Genomic DNA, 25,465 nt, shown 5'->3' with positions numbered 1-25,465 from the left:
TTCGGTTTCCCCTGCCAATCTTCATTCCACCAAATTCTCCATCATCATAATCACCCAGAGCAGGCTACAATAGGCCAATCAATGGCCGCCGTGCCGACTGGATCCAGTTGGACTCCACCCCCCACTAAGCGAATTAAGAAAAATACAGTTCCTGCTAGTTTGTAAGTAGAACCTCCGAAGGAAAGGAATTTCATGGGTCCTCCCGAGAATATGCTGTAGGTTTAAACAACCCTGAATCTAACCTGTGCAGGTAACACAACATAGCCTTCTTCTGCAAGCGCTGCCTCGACAGCCGCATTGAAGTCAGGATAACTAGCACGAGGACACTCCAGACCAGGAAACAGATCCCTGATGAGTCCAAGGAACAGTGGAACGTCTTCAGGCACGAACTTCGGCAGGGTCATGTCCCTTAAACGGAATGAAACTCGTGTACTGATGTTAAGACTGTTGCAGATATACTGAATGGAGGTGTATCGAAAACAACATAGCCTAAGAGGAGAGATCTCTCATGCGATACGTACTTCTGGAGTCGTGCAGACTCTCAGAAAACAGTGTTAGTCAAAAATTTATCAGAGTAAGTGGTTCATGAAATTCTTATATTTACGGTTAGTTATGGCTTATTTAACGATTCTGTCAATAGGATGTTTACTGAATAATGAATTGTAAAGAATGTGGGAGGAAGAAGTTCTGGCATTATTTAAAATTCTCCTTATTAAGGTAACGTTCCCACCTCATGACCAAGGTACGCGGGTTCAAACTCGGCAGAGGTTGTGTAATTTTTAAGGGCGGCAAAATTCAAGGAACAAGTCCTCCGGGAGGGACTTTAAGCCGTGGGTCACGTGTCGTAGATTTACGGCACGTAAAATATCCTCATGTCTATAGGAGACCTCTGAGCGATATTAGGCAACAATTTCCCGCCCAAGTAGTTTCAAACACCTCTGGTAGATGGGGGAAATATCAGGTACCGACGGCCGACCTCGTTGGCTGAACGGGGCTGATTGCACACACCAGTACCGGTAGGGTATGGGTACAGTAGAAATTAAAGGGGGACGCACAATGTACCAAAAACTGGTCTAAGTGCATGGGGAAACCCATCCCCTCTAATAATAATAATAATAATAATAATAATAATAATAATAATAAGGGCATCGAGTTGGAACTGATTTGTTACTATGTATTTTCCACTAAAGACACAGCAAAATAGTAGATTAAATGTCGATACTTTACTGCATAAGAGCCCGAAGACTTTTCATTTTCTCCTCGAAAATTATATTTTCACTACGTAACCCTCTTTACCTTAACACTACAGCTTTTCCAGAAGGGCCATGTGAAAGTTAAAATCAGAGATGTAACATCCGCAATGCGTAGTGAATTTATCAAACGGGATTTTCTATACAATTTTATTGTCATATTTTAGTTTCGTATGGATGAAATCTAGAAGAACGTGATAATTAAAAAACAGAGATCGCCATTGTTCCATTTATTGGTACGAGGGAAAGTCAATAAATATGTCACAAATGGATATAAAACGAAAAAAAACGTACGATATTCAAAACTGGAATAAATATTTATTTCTCGACAAATCCTCCAACAACATTGATACACTTGTCCCATCGCTTTATCAGTGCTTCGAAACCCGCAGCATATAAGTCTTTTGACCTGGTCGAGCGTCATCGGCAACTTTCTAACATCCTTGATAGAATTTTTCGACCCAAATGTGAACCTCTTTACGCACAGACACTTCCCGCCGCAAACAGGAAATATTTCTTTGTGAATATCCTTTGCATTAAGTCCTTTTGCCCATAAAGACGCACAACAAAACAGTGCTCTTCCGTAGCCATTTTGACTATTGAAACCAGCCTCTGAACATGCGCATGCTCGTCTGCTACCTAGACTGTCATAAAGCTGGATTGTGCTGCTACCTAGTGATACAAATAGAAAATATGTTACGTCCATTACAGCTATTTTTCTTCCATTTGTGACCAATTTCCTGACTCTCCTTCGTCTATGAATGTTCACCGGCGAACATTCACCGCATTTTCACTTCATACGTTCTATGTAAAAGACGGAGAGTAATTTTGGTTGAAATGTTTTATGGAAACAAAATACGTCTTATACTCCTGTATGACGAAAAATGTGTGAGCCATAGAAAAGTTTTGGATGGATAGAATCAAAGAGGAGCGGAAGAGTGTTAATAATCCGTGTTTTGCGATACTACTTGTATCCAGTGCGACCTGTGTTCAGTTATGCAGCAGATTCATCGTCGTGTCCTGGAAAATCAGAACTGAAACAATGCAAAGATACAGTATGGAGTGCAGTGTCATGCGGCACAATCTGACAAACATGGACGGTTAAACCTGTTGTAGAATACTTGTTTTCAGGTCAAAGATAACACATACCGGAGAGCCCTCATCAGCACGACGTTCTCTGGGAGATCTGGTGAGTCCCTCTTCAGTTCTCCAGCCATAACCAACACAGCCTTCAATGTTCGAAGACCAAAATCGTAATGGTTCTGTTTGGACAGCTGCTCCTGCGTCAGCTTATACAAAACAGTGATTTTCTTGGCTAAAACCTGCAGAAATATCGGATTAATTTGTTTTTCCTTTTCTAATACTTTGTTGTTCATAGAAAATATAGTATTATAAAATATTTTTGACTTAGTTTAGTCAGTGATGCTTGTCCGTGGTGACAAGTTGAAAAGGGTGTGTAAGGAAGCAGTCTTCATCATTTTAAGTAATACGCTCAAAATATTTCTGCCTGGAGCATGTAAGGAATATTATCCAGAATGTTAATGAGAATAGACTGCTTCGGGGCCGAGTACTGAACTCGAGACTTCCCGAATAAGAAACGAAGCGCTAACCATTTCGCCCTGTCGATGCCGAAAGCGTTGTTGGAGTTCAAAAAATGTTTCTCCGACGCTGTGAATATCGGGCCTATATCGACTGATAGGGCGGATTAGCTGGGAAGGAAAGAAATAATCATGGCTTAGTGACGTTATTATTCCGGCATTTATTTGCAGGGACTGTGTAAAACCACGAAAAACTTCACTCAAGATAATCGGTGTTCCGGCTGAGATTTGAAAGAACACCTCAACTCCCGAACAGAGTCCGGAGCGCCACTGCTAGACCAGCTTGTGGGGTAAGGAAGTGTATTTAATTGGTCTCGTAACGTACAGTTGTTAGCCAAGATTCAAAGGAAACCTCCAGTGCGAACCCTTCTCTCTTTACACATCCACGACACTGATATGTTACAGCACCATCTTCTGGGGTATATTTCGTGACTGCCAGTGTTACAGCAAATGAATCAGATGTTATATGAACGCTTATCACTCTCCTAGAGTAAAATACTATTTTTATATATTATTATGACGTTATTAGGATCCGGGATAGCGCAGTCGGTATAGCAACTGACTACGGGTTAGACGACCGAGGGATTGGAGTTCGAGTCCCGGTATGGTCAATAATTTTCTATTCCTCGTGTCGTCCAGACTGGCCCTGCGGGTCCACCCAACCTCCTATCCAGTGGGTACAGGAGGCTCTTTCCTCGGAGATAAAGCGACCGGGAAGTGAAGCTGACCACTTACCTCCATCTAGTCAAGAAAATGTGGATCTATACAACCACTTCCCCATACGCCATAATGGCGTAGTGCTTAATTAGTTAAGCGCAGGGAGAACTTTACCTTTTTAACTCTACGAGGTTATTTCACTTTCAAATACACAACTAAAATATAACACCTACAACGTTTATGACGCACCCGCCCAGAAGCCAAGTCCTGTGTTTCAGAGAGTGCGTGGAGTACGCATGTTCGAGTTAGCGATGTTACTACGTGCTGCGTTTTGCACGAAGGGAACTACCGCATGTATCGGTGTATACATATACTCGAACTGGAGAGTAAAATGGGACATGAGATTGAAGTTTTACACAAAGACTTCGAAATTCACTCGGAAAATGTGTTAATAATTACATATCTACAGCAATAAATACATTTATTTAAAAAAAGAAAGTAGAATTCGGTAGGTTCAGAAGAGGGCATTTATCAAGACGTATCTGCTAATTTTCGCTTAGTGGGGGGGGGTGGAGTCCAGTTGGGCCCACTCGACATGGCGGCCACTGATTGGCCTATTGTAGCCTGCCCCAGGTGATTATGATGATGGGGAATTTGGTGGAATGAAGATTGGCAGGGGAAACCGAAGTACTCGGAGAAAACTTTCCCCACCGCCACTTTGTCCACCACAAATCCCACTTGACCAGACCCGGGTTCGAACCCAGGCCGCCGCAGTGGGAAGCCAGCGACTAACCGCTTGAGCTATGGCGCGGCCCTTTATCTGCTAATTACTTCACTGTACATGGAATGCCGAACGAAGTACTGTACTTAGCCTGCTTACCTTGGCCTGAGAGAAGCCTTCAGAGAAGAGTATTGTGAGACAGATAACTTCCAGATCAGGGGCAGTGCAGACCGCAGGTCGGAACAAAGATTTTACCGACTCGGGCAGCTCTGTCCGACCGGCGTTTCCTGGGTTCATCGTTACAAATATACCCACTTTTCGATCAAGGGCTGTCTCCTGACCTTGAAACTAGAACATAAGTCACATACTAGCTGAAATTAAGACCTTGAAATAAATTAATCATGCGGGTTTCTTAAAAGAGTCGGTTAAACGACATCTGAGTGTTCGTGTTTATTTTTCTTAAGTTTCATTTCGATTAATTGCTGAAAATGAAAGTATAATGTGGAGGTCGTTTCTATTCGCACGTCTTTCATCTCCGAAATTATTAAATAAATTTCGACTCAAATTACAAATAGTAACTGCAGTCTAAGCCAAACACTGTCTGCTGAATTTAATTTTGGTCCTAACGTTCCAATTTTCTCAAAATAAGTCATGAAACAAAGAACTCTTAAGTAGCGTAATATACAACCACATATAAATTAAATTTCATTAAAATCTGTTTAGCAATTTCAATTATAGCGGGCGGCAGAAAAATGCGCATGCTTATACATTACAAATATGTTGGTTTATGTAAACCTTGTAAAGAATGGATGTACACCACCATAGGCATCAACTGACCGACATCAATCAATAAGATTTGTCAGTAGTCTAAACCTAAGAGTACATACACGTAACATGAAGTGAAATATTTACTGTTGCATTCTTGGTCTGAAAGTTAAGTTTAAAAATTAAGGAAAATATCGTACATAAAATTGTGTCAACTTGAGAAAAAGAGCGCTGCGAATTGTCTGCAGCTGCGTTGAGATGACAGACAGCACTGAGAAGTCAATACGGTTGAATTCGTCAAAGCATCCCCAGGCACCGCACTGACAAAGCCCGCAGAGTGTTTTGCCGATTGTCTTGCAGTCCATAACCTCACTGCAGTTCGTGACCACACACAGCAGCCCGAGCGCTTTGGCTAAGTCCTTCACTGTTTCAGTCTTTCCTGTACCAGCCGAACCTGCAACACAAGGCAAGGCATTATAAAACAGGTAAGGTAAAATGTAAAGTAGCCGGTCACGGTAGCCGAGCGGTCTAAGGCATGTACTGTCTTCGCTCGCTTGGAAACCGGGATCGTAGGTTCGAATCCCACTCAGGGCATGGATGTTTAGTTTGTGTGTGTGCGTTTTTCTGTGTTTGTGTACAGGTAGAGGCCTTGCGACGAGCTGATCACCCGCCCAAGGAGTCCTACCGAATGCGTAAGATCTAGAAAAACCGAAGTGAACAGAGAAGTTCATGGAGGTAGGCCTAGGCCAACTGGGGCTCTAGTGCCAAGAAAAAAAAAGGTAAAATTGTCCATGTGCTTAACTAATTAAGCACTACGACATGAAGACGTATAGAGGAGTGGATGTATAGATCCACATTTTTTTACCTCGGCACTAGCTGGAGGTAAGCGGTCAGGTTCATCGCTTTACCCCCGGTACCCATTCGATAGGAGATTGGGTGGACCCCAGAGCCGGTCTGGACGACGACTTTACCGGTACTTGAACTCCGACCCCTTGGTCGTCCAGCCCGTAGCTATTCGCTGTACCGACTGCGCTCCAACCCGAAATCCTAACGGGTGCACAATGTACACCCTACTTAAAAGCCTTTTTTTTTTTAATGAGCGGCTTTCATGTATATAAACTTCTGCTTCTTCGTTTGATGGAGCAGGTCCCCTGGCCCGTTCCCAGTCAGAAGCTGAGACTATAGACCTTAGAGAGAGATGGTAGGACTCTTTGGATGGGGGTCAACCCGTCACAAGGCCGCTACTTACACAGAACAACACGAAATCAGAAATAGATGCCTCGAGTGGAGTTAGAACCCACAATTCCAGTATTCGAGCTGGGGAAGACAGTTCGTGCATTATATCGGGCGGCCACTGTGGCCGGATTTTATTTTTAAACACTCATCTCCCGAATACGGTGCAGAACTGTTGCAAATCTGACCACCATGTCATTCGGTTTGAGGCAGAAGAGAAAATGATTTTGGACTGACTTTTAAGGTATTTACTCCACCACTATTTTATTAACTGCCGCGTTACAGTCCAGAGTGGTTACCTCCAATGGCACATCCCAGTTGCATGGAGAGCGCATGCGTCATTGTGAGGTAGATTCGGTCTGTCAGTGGAGTGACAACCAGTCTTCCACTCAGCCCCATGTACTCATAGCCGTAGTCGAAACTTCCTGCAACACATGCACGAATTCAGTTCCTACCGAAACAGAAAGTACAACTTTCTTTTAACGAAATACACGGCCCTGGAAATTTTCAATTTAAACTGGTAGCCGTTGAGCATTGGTGCCTGAAAAACAGTGGCTTTTCTATTATAGAAAACTGAGTAAAATTTTAGAGAAACTATAATAAGGATTAAATGAGCTTGGAATATATTGAAAAATATGTCACCAATGAGGCTATGATAGAGTGGTCATTATGAATCACGTCTAAATATTCTAATATTTGAGGAAATTATTATTAAAAACAAATGTATATATTGCACAATACATAGACCTACGCACATGTATTATTCTGATATGTTGGGTTTTTGGACTTTATCCATCGTCCTGGTTTTTAAGATAACAAATAAAAACACGACGTTTCGGAAACTGGATCTGTTTCCGTCCTCAGGTGAAGGAAAACACCTATTCAGTTTGGTCCGTTAGAAAGAGCTAGCCTCAATCACTGGACCAACGGACCCAACTGAATAGGTGTTTTCCTTCACCTGAGGACGGAAACAGATCCAGTTTCCGAAACGTCGTGTTTTTATTTGTTATCTTAAAAACCAGGACGATGGATAAAGTCCAAAAACCCAACATATCAGTGTGTTATACACCATCGTCAGAATCCTATAGTAACTACATGTATTATTCTGTTCAAGAATTTTGAATTTTTTCCATTTTTTCTTGATTTCCCTTCCTTTAAAATGTTCTGGGCCTATTAAATTATTCTTCCGTCAATCAGCCTTAATTGACGTCACACGTGACAAATATGGCATTTCTCGGAAAAAAAAATTCAGGAAGAAAGTTACAGGACAAAATAAAAGGCTACTGTGTTCTGGGGGTACCAACATTTCGGAGTTCAGCCTACCATGAAGATGGAAGCTGATGATTCCTCTAAAGTACATGTACACGTCTACAAAACTACACGGCGTCACATCGCAGAAAATTCTCAGCACCGTGAGAAACGCGGATATACACAAGACAAAAGTACGTGGACAGAGAAAATAAACACTCGAACAAAAATTTTTTTGAAGTTTTGTTTCCAATTCTATTTTCACATTAAACAGTTTCTGCTTATTAGGCGTAGAATTATCTTAACATTGCCTTTCACAGCAAATTTTCACGACAAGATATATTTTTCATAATAGTAGTTCTCCAGTCTGCACTTTGCAGCTTTTGCTGTATGGTAGGAGAGGCATGTGCAAACGGGTTGATATTATCGTGATGTAGAGTGCCACAACTGCGCAAGAGCGCACTGGGAATCAACATAATCTGTTGCAACCCAAACGCTTCTACTTCAGCTTAAGAATTTTGCAGCCACTGCCCGTAAAACTCGGAATCACGAACCCGCCAACATCCTAAACCTTTGGTTTTGTAATATAACACCGCGGCAGAGTAATGCTAGAAGCTGCAAGGTTCCAGTTCCGATGAGGTGGAATTTTCCAATTTACCTAATCCTTCCAGACGCACTATGGCTCTGGGGTCTACTCAGCCTCTAACAGCAATGAGTACCAGGAATATTCTTTGTGGTAAAGGGCGGCCGGCGCGCGAGGCTGATAAACTTACCGCCGTCTGTGAGCCGATTTTCTAGAGAAAATGTGGGAGCCTCAACATCTCACAACCTTATGGACCTTCACGGTCTGTTACAGGGATAGCTTTACTATTTTTACACCTGATCATTACATTTCTGTTTAAACTTGCAGATGCGCCGTCTACAACAAATATACAAAGACATTTCGCGAATGTACGATAAAAATTCTACAATCAACCTGAAGGTTAACGAGGCGGAGACTTCCGGAAGGACAGACTGTGGTCAATGTGCATACGAGGAATCAGGACACTTTCAAAACGTTCTTATTCTATGATATCATTCTTTAAAGGAATATCATTATCTTAATTACACTAAAACTGCGTGGCTTTTAGTCCACAAGCGAACTATACCGGCCGAGCGAACGCCGCCTGTTGGCGAAGTTAGTGCCAACTTTTGCGGATAGAGGACGTAGCGTGGTCAGCGCAACGGATCCCCACGGCTGTTAATCTCGGGTTTCTAGACGGGAGCCGCTACTTTTCCATTCAAATAGTTCCTCAGTTATTCTCACGAGGCTGAGTGGACCCCGTTCCAGATCCACTACTTCTCAGAAAATCTGGTACCGACGGAAATCGAACCCGGGTCCTTTGGATCTGTAGCCAGAAACTCTAACCACTAGAAGGGGTCATCTTAATTAAACTACATAACTCAATTACTTAAAAAGTTTACCTGTGCACTGCCTCACCACCAAGTTGTCAAATGGTTTCCACCAGTAAAACTTGAGCTGAGTTTCCCATTCGAATTCTTGAGCATTCAAAATGCTGCAACAGAGTTAAACATGAAAAGGTTTTCTTTCCTTGTTAATACGATAAAGCTTCACTTTACTTCAGTGGATCTATATTATGGTGGTCTATGCTTAACAATTTGCAACTAACCTGTCTCTGACGAAGGCCTCGATCGTGTCTCTAGCATGGATATCGATAATAAGAACAGTATTGAACTTCCTGCGGTGAATCTTAGTCAAATGAGACCGAACCCTGGCCACTAACTCGTCCAACTGTCCATTCACAACTTCTAGGTATTCTTTCATTGCTCTCTTTTCGCCCTGAAATTTCAATCCACATAATATACACTGCTTACAAATTCACTTCACAACTTCAAGCATTTTTGCATAACATAACCTTTGTTAAACGTACTCATGTAAAACCTGCGCTGAAGCGTTCAATTTATCCCCACTGCTCACTCTACCATTGATGGTTCACTGGTCTAGTGACGTGTTTCCGGAGTGAATAAGGTCTTAACAGATTGGATTTCCGTAATGTCTCAGTAACTTAGATTAATCCTCTTGGGCTTCTAGTTACAGGGACTTCGTATGCCACACAGCACTGAGGGGCTAAATATTCGAAATAGATGAGCCACACACACACAAAATACTAGTGTTGCACTTACAGGATGTGAACAAATCTGAACTACTACTGAGACTTCCGCCATTTTACAAAGGAGCACCAGACGAGCGTGGATATAATCACCGTGTACTTTATAGCAGGCCCGGTCTGTAAAACCGGATTAACGACCGTGGAGATCTTTCTCTTATTGTAGAAAAAATATTGTAAATACAAGAAAGGCCTAGGCAATGCCCATCCGGCCTTCTGTAGCACATTCTTATAAACATCTTATTCTATCATAGCGGTAAACTCGCGATTCGTTGAGCTGACCACGCGACACCCTCTGTCCGCAAAAGTTGGCACTAACTTCGCCGGCAAGCGGCGGTCTCTCAGTCGGTGTAGTTCGCTTGCAGACTACAGGCCAAGGAGTGTTGGAGTAGCAGCCGGTATGACTGAGACAGAAGCCCTGATCCTCTGCTTGAGCTTAACAGACTTGAACATGAGACCGATTAGGGTCGGCGGACTACCGACGGAAATGTGTATGTGTGTGCGTGTGTGCGTGTGCGCTCTCACGCATTCATATACACACCACTAACCCACACTTCCGTCTTGACCTAATCCTTCCAGCCGCACGAGGCCCTCGGCTTTACTCAGCCTCTAACAGAAATGAATACCAGGAATTAATTAAATAATTTTTCTGGGGAGTAAAGCGCAGCCGGCGCATAGGGCTGACAACCTTACCGCCATCTTTGAGCAGATTGTCTACAGAATAAATTAATAACTAAACTTATATATTTCAAACTAAAATAAAAGTGCCTCAAGAATTAAGCAGCAATATTAGCTACACTTAGAAAGATATGGATACAGAACATCTCCTTGTAACAGCATTGCTTCTTCGTGAAGTGTATGCCTGCGAAGTAAAATGGCGGAATAAAATCAGTATCGTTCCAATTAGACCGTGTGATGGCGAGGATAACTGTTTTTGTATTCCTTGATAATGCATTATTTCGAAGCACTTAAGCATACAGTTTTAAGTACTCTGAAATCACGGGAAAATAGTTATAACAGAAGCCTGTTTGGTAATTTTTTTAATTCGCTTAGTGGGGGTGGAGTCCAACTGGGTGCACTCGGCACGGCGGCCACTGATTGGCTTATTGTAGCTTGCCCCGGGTGATTATGATGATGGAGAATTTGGTGGAATGAAGATTGGCAGGGGAAACCGAAGTACTCGGAGAAAACCCGCCCAAGCGCCACTTTGTCCACCACAAATCCCACTTGACCAGACCCGGGATCTAACCCGGGCAGCCGCCCTGGGAAACCAGCCACTAATCGTTTGAGCTATGGAAGGCCCTGTTTGGTAATAGAAGAAATATATTGAATATATTGACTTAATGAAATTGTGCTACTTATCAATACATCAATAAATCTGAAAGCAGAGAACCAATTTACCTGCATCACTTTTTCAAAGACATTTTCCACTTCTGCTGTCCACCATACACGGTTTGCAGCCAGGCACACCATCCCCTGGTAGTCTAACATCCACTCAGTTCTATGAGAAGTAAAAACTAATGAATATGCCGGTGAACATCGGGCAATGTATTGGAAGTCCTACTACAGAATCTACAGTTACAGAGGAAAGACAACCACGCGTCGACAATCTGCTTTATTTTTTAAATATAGGTACCGTCATGTTCGCAGTTTTATTGTTCAGCGGCATATTTCGAGTCTTAACAGACTGAGGCGATTTATGATTCCTGCAGAGCGACTATTATCTTGGCCTAGTCCATCCGTCCGTATGCGTGAAACAATTCTAGAACTGCTGGACCGAATTTCATGACATGTATGACAAAGGAGAATTCTGCGAAAAATTATCTAGCCATTTCATCTTTTACTTATGCTGAATTTAAGGTTCTGATAGCGGTTACTGTGAAGAGTTCTACCTTCTTGTATACAACGCCCTGTAGTACGGTGAAAAACAGCTGACAATTCTGAAAATCATATCGCATCCATCTCAAAGCAGAATAGTAAGCCAGGCAAGAACCCAGAATGAAACGCAAGCAAGCAGTTACCAGAAAGTAAGTTAATATAAGATTAAGGTAACTTTGTCCCTGTGCTTAATTACTTAAGCTCCATGCCTTTAAAATATACGGTGGAGTGGAGGCACAGCTCCACCATTCTTGACCTTGGCATTAAACGCAGTTGAATGGTCAGTTTCACACTCTGGTCGCTTTATCCCAGAGGATAGATCCCCAGATACTCATTGGATAGAAGGCGGGAGAAGAGAGAAATATCTTGCACCTGCCGGGAAAGGAACCCTGTTCACCCAATCCGTGGCGCATCGCTATACCGAGTATATCTTCAGAGAACAGGCATCCAGCCAGGGTTCCAATATTTACCTCTTGTCATTAAGTAAGCAAATAACGAGATATTGTATCATCAGCTATTGAAGCAATACAGTAAGTATGAAATGTTAGTATACTCTTGTGTTCTGATTGAAATCGATACAGGCCTATTACGAATCTGAATTTAAACTTCATAAGTTTCGGGTCTGGGACAACAATTTATGGTTAATGTTGGAAAAAAAATATCCTTACCTGGGTTTTCGTACTTTTCCATAATCGAATATGGCTTTCTTTGTAATGTATCGATTTGTTGCTCGCATTCCATCAAGAAGAGCGTTCATCCATTCTTCAACTCGACCAGCTACAGGCACGGTTTCCCTAAGTTCCATCACCTCTCCTTCGCAAGAAATCACTGCTGAGGCAACAGGGCCATGTCGGCTGACAGAATCAATCCTTAAACACCCCATATTATCAAACATCTGCAACATTTACGCCGTATAATATTCGAGACCAGCAGGAAACTACACAAAATGCCACAAATGTATTATTTATATTATTATCAACACCATCACAAATATCATAATTAATAATGCTAAAGGTAAAGGTAAGAGGTAAAGTTATCCCTGTGCTTAACTAATTAAGCACTACGCCATGAATATGTATAGGGGAGTGGTTGTATAGATCCACGTTTTCTTGATCTCGGCAATATTTGGGGGCGTTCACGTACAAATATTAAACTTACGCTTTATAAAGCTGTGCTTAGGTGAGTTACGACTCACGCCTGTCCCATCTGCGAGTATGGGGCGGACGCTCACCTCTTAAAACTGCAGTGCCTGCAGAACAGAGCGACTCCGCACTATTGGAAAACTTGAAGGGTGCACACCAGTCCACGAACTGCATGTGGTCAAAATTCCTTACGTGTGACTGCATAACTGAATTATGCAGGGCACAAGAAGAAGTAATCCTAAACCATGTAAATCCATTAGAGCTTCTCGTGAGAAGTCTTGTGCGCATGCGTGTCATATAAATCAGAGCTCAAAATTTTGTATCAAAACGGCTATGTTAAGATAACAATCATGGCAACGGTGCGAAATTCATCTTCACTTGCTTCTTCTGTCCCCATGAAAATTACTCTTACTTAATCCAAGTTCTTCCTATTTTTTTTTTTTACTGCTAGTGGGGTGGGACTAAGTCCCTTGTACTACGGCCACTTCTGGCCTATTGTACCAGCCCCAGACGATAGGTGAGGGTGTTTGCGGAGCAATTGGTGGAATGAAGATTGGCAGGGGAAACTGAAGTACTCGGAGAAAACCTGCGCCAACGCCACTTTGTCCACCACAAATCCCACTTGACTATACCCGGGATCGAACCCGAGCCGCCGCGGTGGGAAGCCAGCGACTAACCGCTTGAGATATGGCGCGGCCAAGTTCTTCCTATATACCTCATTTGAGTCTCTTTTCTGAGGGACTAGAACTCTCTTTGGGCTATCGCATTTTTTCACCGGTTAAACATGTCATTATTTATTTCGGCAAAATCAAATTTTTCTGTATTATTAATGTTGTTGTTGTTATTATTATTATTACTATTATTACTGACTAATCTTTAATATTATATCGGCAAATGTAACATAAAATCACTACTAGTGAAAATTATGTACAAAAATGGAACAACAAATGTTGTCATTAATAATATGTAGCTTTCCAACCTCGTCGTGGCCTTCTGGCTGAAGCATATGAAGGATAGACGGCAACATAAGTTCTTCCCAAAACTCCTAACATTAAAACTAATAAGCACTTGTAAAATGATATTTTACGAGAGATGAAATGTAGGATTTACTTTTGGAACATAGTGTGACACCTACCTTCACCGTATATTCTTCAACAGAGGACGGATCACTGCTGCCCAAAATTGATAACAATTCGACATCGGCTATAAAGAAAAACCTTGGGAAAACATTTCTCTTAGCATCTAAATAATCTGTCAGCGATTTCTGACATTGTTCTAGACCATGATTAAGTCTCTGTAGATCACTCAAACGTCCCTCAATCTCACAGCAGGCCTTCACATTCGGTTCCTCAGCAGTCTCACACATCATCTGCAGAAGAACAATGAAATGTTTTAACACTACGATGGTCAAGTTAGCTTTCAAGAAAAGTAGGCCTGATAACTCCTAAAACTTCAGATGTTACTATGTCCATCAACATAAATTTTTCCTCATTTCTCTCATTAATTTACAATTTACTAACATATCACATTATACAGCGCTATGGGATAGAAGTTGGTTGTGAAATGTAAATTGAGAATTATATAAAGGAAGGTGCCCTTAGCCTATTTAAGGTACTATCCTAGTATGTGCCTGGAAAGACACGTAAACCATGAAAAATTCAAAACCAACCCTGATACCTCTTAAAAAAGAAGCAGGCGCGTCAACCACTCAAAAGTAACGTACTTCTAGAAATATGCCAATTATAAGATGGTCTGTATATAACGTTTGTATGCAGCTGCTTTATATGGGCTTACGTACATAGATCACTAATCACACTCAAGAGAAAGCCAGTCTCATGTCTCTCGCGTCTATTCTTACTTTTTGTTTATTTTAACCGAGACAAAAATGTGAATGTAGGCTTATTATTACATGCATAATTGTATTCCTCATGATTAAGAAGTGATCGGTTTTCTTAGACTGTTTTCCGTTAAAAAAAGTAAAGCTCTCTTTAAAGCACTGAAAATAGTGTGAAAAATTATCCAAAGAAACGGGTAGAATTCTAGACCATTTAAATTGTCTGCTCTTTTACGCAAAACATCACAACAGAAATGTAAATTGAATCTGCGAGGAACTTAAATCTGTGATCTTCTGTATGAGAGAGGCAAGAAAGTTCATGTTTTGACCGTTCAGCGGGTGCACTATTGCTTAATTACTTAAGGAGCTGAGCCCTTCTTGAGGAGCCGCCAAATCTGCAGATACCCAAGAATTTCCCAGCATTTTATGGAAACCGAAGGTTCACAAGATACCTCCACTGTTCCCTAATTCTGAGCCAGATCAGTCCAATCAATACCATCCCATCCTATCTCTCTAAGATCCATTTTAATATTGTCCACCAACGTACTCCTTCGTCTTTCCAATGGTCTCCTTCCGTCTGGCTTTCCCACCAATAACCTATATGCAGTCCTCGTCTCCTTCGGGGGATGCACTATGAACTTCAGACTTCTCATTTATCAACTTCTCCATTTTAATTATCAATGAACTTTATCTGTGAGTCACGTCATGGTAGAAAAATATAATTCGAATTTCAGCATATATAAGCAGAGATAAATATTCCTACGGTACTGAATGACTGCATGACTGGATTGATATCTGACGAGACTGCACCATGTAGGTAAGAGGTTGTTATACATAATTAATTCTGGAGCAATTTGAAGGAAATTGCAGTTGCCTATATTAGTGTGGAGAGTCAGTTAATCAACCAAATTGCCCAGGCAATTAGAACTAGCGCTCCACCCTACTCTCATAGTGACTTACCATACACTTACCCAATCAGCGATGTGACCTTTCAAATGAATTGGCTTAGTACATTTTACTGAAATGTACGAAGGTTTATGATCGACTTAAATATATGTTCATAACAGTAGACAATAATTTCGTAAGGGAGCAACACAGACTGAGGGTGTTTGAGAACAGGGTGTTGAGGAGAATATTTGGATCGAAGAGAGACGAAGACACAGGAAGTTATAGAAAACTGCATAATGAGGAGCTTCATAACGTGTACTCTTCTCCAAGTCTAATTAGAATGATAAAGTCAAGGAGGATGAGGTGGGCAAGAAATGTAACATGAATGGGGGAGAAAATGAATGCATATAGGATATTGGTGGGAAAGCCAGAAGGAAGGAGACCAATGGGAAGACCAAGGTGTAGGTGGGTGGACAATATTAAAATGGATCTCAGAGAAATAGTATGGGATGATATGGATTGGGTTGGTCTGGCTCAGGATAGGGACCAGTGGATGGCTCTTGTGAGCACGGTAATGAACCTTTGGATTCCATAAAATTGTGAGAAATTGTTGAGTAGCTGCATATTTGGCTTCTCCTCAAGAAGGTCTCAGCTCCATGAATGAGTAAGTAAGTAAGTAAGTAAGTAAGTAATATGAACTTAAGTCTGCAATATTGATCTGTTTAACTCTCTTCTCTCCGATTTACTGAACTTCCTGAAGTCCAGATACCTTGCGGAATTCCATGTCGATACCATCGAATTTCCTGGCTTCTTCTGGAAGCTCCTGTCTGACATCTTCTCCCACAAAGATTCCTTCCATGTACAGCCATTTGCGTTGTACTGACAGCCACTCGTCCATAACCTCACTAATGAGAGACAGTGTTTTCTCCCATTTCTGGACTACTGTCAAGAACGGGCCAACAAATCTATAAGCAAGAAATAAATTGCATTATTCTGTAATATGAATGTATATACGTGTACATATCACTTTTCACTGGAAATGCTCCTTAAAATCACGAAATTCTGTTCGCCTAAAACGCCGCTGGCTGGGACATATTGACACACTGTCAGACCTACATCACCACCAGACATTTCACGACGCGGAACGACGTTTATTTACATTTTTTTTTTCCAGACGACTGCTCCAGTTTTATTGGTCTGTTGCTAACTGAAGAACTTTATTTGTAATTTTCCTTGTATCAGGTCTACATATTAATTATTTGTGAAAAGTTTAGTTTGAGGGGCACGCGGTAGTGTTGTTGGTTGAGGCACTATGCTATAGGCCGGAAGGTCGCGGGATCAAATCCGGATGAGGTATATTTTTTCAATTGACCTAATCTTTCCAGCCGCACTATGGCCCTGAGGTCGACTCAGCCTCTAACAGAAATGAGTACCAGGAATATTCCTGGAGGTGAAGGACGGCCCATGCGTAAGGCTGACAACCTTACCGCCATCTGTGAACCAGTTTTCTAGAAAATGTGGGAACCTCAACATCTCACAAACCTACGGGCCTTCACAGCCTGTTACAGCGATACTTTTTTTTTTACTTTACAGTTTAATTTCATCTTTAAGTGAAGAAGTCATATTGAACCTAGTGGCGATATAAATGGGCTCCAGTGGTAACACTGCTGACTGCTACTGGAGAAGTTCCCAATACTGACTATCCTGAATGAGGCTTTTCGTAACCAACAAAGTAGTTACATCAACCATATGTAAATGTGTGGAGCGAGGGAACTAAAATAAATTCGCCCAATGAACTGTAGGCAGACTCACAATACTAAATTTCTTCTGAATTCAGTAACATATTCAGAGAGGAAACATGGCGGATCCGGCTTCCCTTGTTTATATACATTCATTTAGTGCACTTTTGCTAGAAGACACAACAATAGAGGTCTCAAGATATAGCTTGTGAATCGAAAATCTCTTGTAGTTTCTTAAGTTCAATCAGAAAATTGTCCAGCGCATATCATCTCACTCTTTCTGGCTTAATCGAGCACGTGAAAATTTCAAAATGGGGTTTACTTCTGACTCTACTTACTGTGAGGCTGCCATTCTCTGCAAGCTCATGAAATTGTCATCCAGGGTCAGAACAATATCATCCACAGGCCCCAGAATAAAGCCCCGGTCATAATTTTCTTTAATATGTTTCATTGCAGTAAACTTCATTGCACTCCAAACCTCTGATATTTCTTTGACACCTTTTTCGATTTCAAGTTCTTTAAGAGCATTAGCAACGATCTCTTCTGCGATATCTCGATATCTGTGCAGTTGCATAGCGAACATACTCTCAAGTGTAAACCTGTCGGCTGACATGTCCAAGTGATGGCCTGAAAACAAAATGTGAACATTAACATTCGACTACACTTACCTTAATACCAATTGTAATGAAACAGAATATGCATGGTTATGTAACGCATCCGTTAACATATCGCAATTAAAACCAGTATCTCATAGATTGAGTTTTAGTGTTTGCCGCTACCCGTGTCGTAGCTTTACGGCACGTAAAAGAACCTCATGCCTCAAGGAGGTCTCTGAGCCAAATTAAACGGACGTTTCCCGCCCAACAATAGTCTCTAACGCCTCTGGTAGATGGGGGAAGCATCTAGATACCGCTGAGCCAGTAGAGGCCGAACTCGATGGCTGAGTCGGGACTGATGACACGCACCATTATTGGTAGGGTATAGAGACTGGTAGAATATCACAGGGGGACGTACAATAGACCACTGGTCGCGGTGCATGGGGAAACCCACCCCCTTCATTAATAATAATAATAATAATAATAAGTAAGTTTTGAGGTTTTCACGGCGATGACTATGAAGAAAGTCGTCTTCTGGGTTTAGGCGCCGTGTATTCTTCGTTTTGGCCGACGTTTCGGAGGAACGTATCGCCTCCATCTTCAGAGCAGTTGAATGGCTTGGAACCTGCTACTGCTCTCTGCATTCCAAGCCATTAAACTGCTCTGAAGATGGAGGCGATACGTTCCTCCGAAACGTCGGCCAAAACGAAGAATACACGGCGCCTAAACCCAGAAGACGACTTTCTTCAATAATAATTATTATTGAAAAAATTATTATTGAAGAAAGAAACGAAGAATACACTTATTATAATAAGTGTTTACCGCTACATGTTTCGGTCCTCGTGGGACCATCATCAGGCAGTGTATACAATAAATACGATAAAGTTAATTGAAATCTCGGCATGGATCCATATTGTGCTGCATCGCGTCCATATTATAAAAACTGTAAAAGTTGTAGAAAATTGTGCCTTGTGTTATGATGAAAATTACAATATCCCGGTGCTTCGTAGAAGTCCACGAGAAGTACAGTTCGCAAAAAGCGATCTATCTATGCCACTGTTTCGTAGCTATGTAGCCCTATGCAGTTTAATGCATAAAACGATCTATCTGTTATCATGAGCAACCAGAGCGATTAACGCCATAAAATAAATATGATGGCACATTATTCCCTTCTCGAACCTGATTTTAGTGGCATGCAAACTGTTTCTTTCTTCCAATGCACTAAATTTCACACGTCAGTTGTGTGATGAAAATGGTCTATTACTGCTTAAACTTCTTAGTGCTGCATATAGAATATAAACCTAAAACACACGAAGTTACAAGCAAGTGCTTAATAAAGTATGCGGTATAAAAATACGCAAATGTCTTATTGCAATATAGAATTTCTTTTTCAAGCGAACGGGTAATTTAACAACTAATAAATAAATGTAAATTTGTTAGGTCATCTCGATATGTGTCACAAGAGGCCAGGAATGTGCATGCATGAACAAGTTAACAAAACAAACCTGTCTTATCCATGAGCTCCTGCCAGTGTCTGCCTCTGAGAGCATCATTCTTCAGCTCAACAAAGAGCGAAACAGCGTTCTTGGTATCTTCCATACGCGTGCCCAGAACATGGCCCACGGGCAGCTGCTTAACAGCCTCATTAAAACATCTGAACTCACGCATAAAATTCTCCATTCCATCGAACAGGACCTCGGGGTTAAAATTCACCCACAGAGTCTTAGACCACACCTCACAAGCGGCCTGAAATAGCAATGCCTTTATGGAGAAAGTATGTAACATTAAGAATTCTAACTTTGGAATATACTGCCGTGTAGTATGCTACATACAAGAAAACAGAATTCTTCATAACCACTACAGTGACAACCTCAAATCTCAATGGCCAAGATCGTGTGAATTCGTCCGACAATTTCGTAAAAACTAATTTGCGGGTGAGGTAATGGAATGTGTTTTGTGTTCTGCTGGCATCTTCAGGTATCTGGGTTTTAATTGCATGAAGTGGATGTCAACTGTCCCAATTTCTACTAAACGAAGCTTCTGTTAGAGAGTCAGGGTGAGACGGGGGCAGTAGAATGTAAATGACTCATTCAAAACAAAAATAATAGTCATATTCTACATCAGGAGAACTTTATATTTTAACCACTGTTATTATGATATAAGAATGCGAAGAACCAATAGACACAGTCTATATTTAAACATATGCCTATTGTATACAAAGGCGTCCTACTGTATTCTACTAGGTTTCGTTTGATCGAAAACGTTTACTTGCTGTACGTCACACTACATCTTCTTTCAATTACTGTTTGTACTACACAAATCGAAATTAACGGCCCTGGGGATCCGTTGCGCTGACCACGCGACACTCTCTATCCGCTAATGTTGGCACTAACTTCGCCGACAAGCGGAGGTCGCTCGGTCGGTATAATTCGCTTAGGGACTATAGCCACGATGTGGGTTTTGTTTTTTTACTACACAAACCCCCACACCCCCTAAAAACCGAGAACTGAGTTTCCGTTATATGTTGTGCGAGATCTCTTTTGCCTAAGGCACTGTCCCATTCACATCCGACAACCGAGATCCAAATGCACAATGTTTCGGAGGATGGCCATATGTCCGTCTTCAGGAATACGACAAGGATATCAACACCGTACAGTAGGTCAGATGAAGCTAGTGATTTTGCTAGACTTAAGCACTTGCCCTTTTTATAGCGAACAGCTTTACCTAAAGCCAAACGTTTTTAAGAATTTCTAGTATTAAATGCATCCCAGGAATTGCATTATCACGAATTATATGTGGAAACAGATACACGCTCTCGTTACAGACACGCATAAGAATGTGTATGAAATACTACGTTAATATTCGTCCAGAACCAAGGAATTTTAATGGAATTAATCAATACGACATTAATAATTATATGTCATTAAAGGAGAGGAATCATTATAAAGGAACACTTGCTTTTTACAAATGTGTTTTTGGATATTATCCATCGCCTTGTCTTCATCTAAAGACCGCCCAGTTTATTTTTATAAATACAACGTTACATAGACTGGATTCTGTCTCCTTCTTCAGGTAAAACCTACTCACTTAGGCCCAATTGACAGAGCTAGTCCCTATCTCCGAACACCTGTGCCAGCTCCAAGATGGGGTATACAAGCCAAGCACAGCACAAATTATCTGCGAGTTCCAAGGAAACATTCAATTATTGAAATTCCACACGCATAAGGCCTTGCACCAGAGAGTTATCTCGATTGAAATCATCGCTGGAGAGAAGCAATACTCCTTATGGCACCAACATAAGAAAAATAAATTGCTCCATTTAAACTACACTTGAAGGCGTTGTAGTCTCTTGATTTCTGCTGTGATAGCGGGGGTCCAGATGTGAGAGATGTCCAAACTGGATTGACTCATCGGATGGTCCAGCAGAGACATATGGGCTGATTCCTTGTATTTCCTCTATGTGGTGTTGGGCTCCATCTACAAGAAACCAGTCTCCGAAACGTGTTTTTTGAAAAACAAACAAGATGGTTTTTTAGATAAAGACAAGGCGATGGATAGTGACCATAAACCTAATACTTGCACTAATATACCATCGTCACAGACTTTCAGATCTTAAATACTTACCTTTTGTTCTTTATAAAGCTTGTAGATCTCTTCAAAGCCTTCCATGTCAGTCTTACATTTTATGAAGCTCGAGTAATCAGTTAATGGAAGGTCAAACAACATCTCAGCGTTGACTAGGTCTAGGCGTTTCTCTTCTAATTTGAGTAACAGCGGCCTGTACTCCTGTGGTCCAAACACTTCAATTACTATTACTATCATTCATGCTACATGCCCAGCCCACCTTATGCTCCTTGACTTTATCATTTTAATTGTACTTGGAGAAGAGTACAATTTATGAAGCTCCTCATTAAAAGTAATATATTAATAGATTAAAAATAAAATGTATCAGTAAATCTGGGTACAGAGACTTAACAATAAGTATTTCCTGAAACTCATTGATTGCCTTACGTCCATACGCAACAAACCGCTGTCTAGGTCTTGGCCAACAGAGCCCGGCCCTTCCTCCTCAAAGCGAACGACAAAATCCGCAATTATCTTAAGAAATTCTTCAATTTCTTCGACTGTGAGCTTCGCAAATCTAGCCTTCGTGGATTCCAGCATCAAGGATCTGCTGAGAGCCTTCACGTAGAGCGCTTCCCACATTCGCTGCACTTCGTGCGCCATATCCTCGTCTTCTTCAGGTGCCTTGAAACAGATACATTAAGATATCAGAGAAACGGAAGAAAAGTTAAACTTCCGGTGATATTTGTCTCTAGGGATGACAAAATTTTCTCATAAAGTTTCTCTTAATTACTAGCATATACATACACACACATACGCACTAATGCATACACGCATGCATGCATACATACATACATACATACATATATACGTGCATGCATACATAACTACATACATACATGGATACATACATGCATGCATACATAACTACATACATACATGCATGCATACATAACTACATATAAGGCATAATGATTCTGCTCTCGGTACGTATTCCATTCACAAGGCGTCCCCTTACGATCCAGCTAAATGCTAACCATCTGTCACCTCGATCTTAAAAGTGGTCATTTTTCAAGAGGTTTTGTAGAAAAATTGTTATGTTATCTTTATACCCATTGGTAAGTTTCTAACAACAAGTGCTAGGTTTATCTGAACATTTCTTTGCAACGTCGTAATTTACATGTACCATCAGGAAACCACTTAATATACCATTGTCAGTGAGCAATCTCCGGGTTTCTACTTTCATTTGCAACAGAGAAAATGTTACAGCATCCTGGGCTCAAGAACGTAAACAAATATCCCCCCCTCAATGCTTTTCGTTACAGACTTGGTTCATTGCCGAGTTTATTATTAATTTCATTGCAGTGTAGGCTATATTGAGGGGCTTTGAGAGCGAAATACAAACAAGAATATGTAGACCCACAAAAGAAAAAGTAACTAAAAGTGGTTCTGACAAAATTTCAGCATGAAGGACTCCATCACTGGTTAAATAAAACACAGACGATATATACAAAACATATTAGAGATATGACATATATGCTACACACAAAATTTTTGTTGGAAAACCTCAAAATAATAAAATATTTTTGATCGGTAATATTAAATTCGATCGAGACATAAGCAGAATGTGAAGCTATAAACTGCATTTGAACGACTAGTTACAAGTCCTGCAGTATCAGCTTCTGATTCACAAAACTTCCTGATCATCTGAATAACTTCTACTCGTCAGTTATGAAGCAATCCCTATCCCAAGGGCTAAAGGTAAAAAGGCAAAGCTATCCCTGTAACAGGCTGTAACCGTACCACTGCTATGCAACCTGTTTAAATGTAATTAATTTTGTTAAGTACAAATTTAGTTGTTCACAATGAGATGCAATGAACAAGTGCAGGGAGACATAGGTCTATTCTTGCATGTAAGAGTTAGCGTCTTCCCACACGTGCAGCAGAAAGGGGAAGACACCGTCGCGGGGTCCTTAGAAATTTTACTTGAAAGTGTAACAACGAAAACTTCGTGAATTCAATACTTGACAGCTTGTGCATGTCATAACTTAAAATAAGGGGGTTTTAATGACCCAAGTCAAGCGTAACATTTGTCAAGATTCTGACAGAAAGTATGTTGGAGCTCAGAAACCTAAAATCCTTGCAAGCTTTAAACGGAGTGGAGGAATAACTAATTAAGAGACCCATATGTTTTGAATGTGACCAATCACTAAAATGTAAGGGTGTGACAGAGCCGAGACGCTGATGGAACAAGGACTTGATGGTTCGAAGGGAAGTCAGTTGTCGAAGTCAGTCACACACCGGCCCTCGTAGAAATCAGACGTAAAAGTTACATGCCGGAGCTTGTAGAAACAAAACATAAAAGTTACTGATTTTGAAGTTGTACTAAGAAGTGGCTCAACAAGTGTTTAATAATAATAATAATAATACATCTAAACTTGATATGTGCTTTTGTAGTTTGTTTTCATCCTTCTTCGAGTTGTGGCCCGTTCAAGGCTCTGAGATAAAATTTAGAACAAGAAAGAAGTACCTACAAATGCGACCAACGTGTGTGGGAGAGCGAAGATAATAATTGAGTTTAACAAAAGGAGACGGTAAACAAAGTGGAGTAAAATGTAGGGGCTATAAAGTGGTTCGGTTATAAGGCCATGAAGACCCATATGGTTGTGAGACGTCGAGGCTCTCACATTTTCTCTAGACCATCGGCACGCAGATGGCGGTAAGGTTGTCAGCACTACGCGTTGGCCGCCCTTTACTCCCCAGGAAGATTCCTGGTACTTATTTCTGTTAGAGGCTGAGTCGACCCCAGGACCATAGTGCGGCTGCAAGGATTAGGTCAATTGAAAAAATTACCTTATCGGGACTCGAACCCGCGACCTTCTGACTTCTAGCATAGTGCCTAAACCAACTGCGATACAAACGATTTCGTTAACTAATTGGTTAATTTGTTTTAATTAGTTAAACAATTGTTGAGAAACATAATAAAAACATGTGTACCCCACTAGAATACCCATATCTTTCAAATTAGATACTTTCAGTTTTACAGAGACCTACATAGCGATCATTAATAACTTGTATTTTGTCCATCTTGAATTTAACTCAGTGTTCACTCTTAAAGTACAATCTGATCATCGAGTCTGGCAATCCTATTCATTGCGGCTTAGAAGTGAAATTAGTAGAGACAGGGCGACGATTTTAGACAGATTTCTGCAGCTAGAAGATTCTGAGTTTTCCTCTGAGCAACACATGCATAATTTGAGCAAAAAGAACAAACTTACTGGAACTTTATGTTCGCTGAGTGTATGGTACCGTTCTTGCAGCTCTCGGTACGTCAGTTCTGCATTCACTGACATTCTGGTGATAGTTCTGATGACTGTTAGTACGAACTTAAATCCTTCCAAATCGTCAAATTTTCTCTGGATATCAGAATCCAGTTTCTGTAACATATAAGTTTGAACATGTAGTAAGGTCTTTTTTCACGGGCTCTACAGCCCCCTTGGGCCCTGACCTCTGATTTTCAGTTTCATGATCATTTTAGAGACGATAGGACTCCTTGGACGAGTGATCAGCTCGTCGCAAGGCCTCTACCTAAACACAGGAAAACACGAACACAGAATAACACATACACATACCAAACATCCATGTTTTCTGTGTAGGGATTCGAACCCACGAACCCGCCTTCCGAGCGAGCGAAGACAGTACATGCCTTAGACCGGGGGCCACTGTGACGGGTAGCTGATTGTATAGGAGGCTGGTTGGGTCCCAGAGCCGGGTTGGAAGAAAAAATTCTCTTATCATTGCCGGCAATCGAACCCTGGCCGACCAGCCCGTAGCCCAACGCTATACCGACTGAACTTGGCCAGCTCACTTTAAAATCGTTTACCATGCATAATTTTAGAACTCTAAGATTACTTGTCACTTCACCTTAAAATTTCATGCGTCTACCGTGCCCACTTTAGCAGAGTGTTATTGACTCTATACTGCATAATTGCACACCCACTGTTAGGCAACGGGTTGGTAAACAAATTTCCGGAAGACGGAGTCTTTATAAATAGTCCATTGCTAGTTTACGCAACAATTCTGACCACAGAAGAAGTGATCTCCATGTTGTCCGTGCTATGCCCAGTGCTATGCAACAGAACTGTCAACACGTCTACAATAATAGGTATTTACTATATGGTCCG

General features: G+C 41.2%; 1 protein-coding gene across 1 annotated transcript in view; it reads right to left on the bottom strand.

Annotated features, from left to right (window-relative positions):
* Window positions 1–25,465, bottom strand: part of LOC111864824 (dynein heavy chain 10, axonemal) — a 136,110-nt gene that overhangs the window by 76,696 nt on the left and 33,949 nt on the right. Inside the window, exons 19-34 of the mRNA XM_033751598.1 lie at window positions 24,560–24,718; window positions 21,729–21,965; window positions 21,342–21,503; window positions 19,223–19,463; window positions 17,460–17,748; window positions 16,152–16,347; window positions 13,796–14,029; window positions 12,187–12,413; window positions 11,042–11,141; window positions 9,143–9,312; window positions 8,937–9,028; window positions 6,524–6,649; window positions 5,192–5,445; window positions 4,386–4,574; window positions 2,400–2,572; window positions 243–408 (exon numbers count right to left, since the gene is read on the bottom strand). Coding sequence (XP_033607489.1) covers window positions 243–408; window positions 2,400–2,572; window positions 4,386–4,574; window positions 5,192–5,445; window positions 6,524–6,649; window positions 8,937–9,028; window positions 9,143–9,312; window positions 11,042–11,141; window positions 12,187–12,413; window positions 13,796–14,029; window positions 16,152–16,347; window positions 17,460–17,748; window positions 19,223–19,463; window positions 21,342–21,503; window positions 21,729–21,965; window positions 24,560–24,718 — 3,015 coding nt within the window. The remainder of the gene's footprint in view (window positions 1–242; window positions 409–2,399; window positions 2,573–4,385; window positions 4,575–5,191; window positions 5,446–6,523; window positions 6,650–8,936; window positions 9,029–9,142; window positions 9,313–11,041; window positions 11,142–12,186; window positions 12,414–13,795; window positions 14,030–16,151; window positions 16,348–17,459; window positions 17,749–19,222; window positions 19,464–21,341; window positions 21,504–21,728; window positions 21,966–24,559; window positions 24,719–25,465) is intronic.

Source organism: Cryptotermes secundus, unplaced genomic scaffold (genome assembly GCF_002891405.2).
Source record: "Cryptotermes secundus unplaced genomic scaffold, Csec_1.0 scaffold1769, whole genome shotgun sequence".
NCBI lineage: Eukaryota > Metazoa > Arthropoda > Insecta > Blattodea > Kalotermitidae > Cryptotermes > Cryptotermes secundus.
This window is presented reverse-complemented; position numbering and strand designations above follow the sequence as displayed.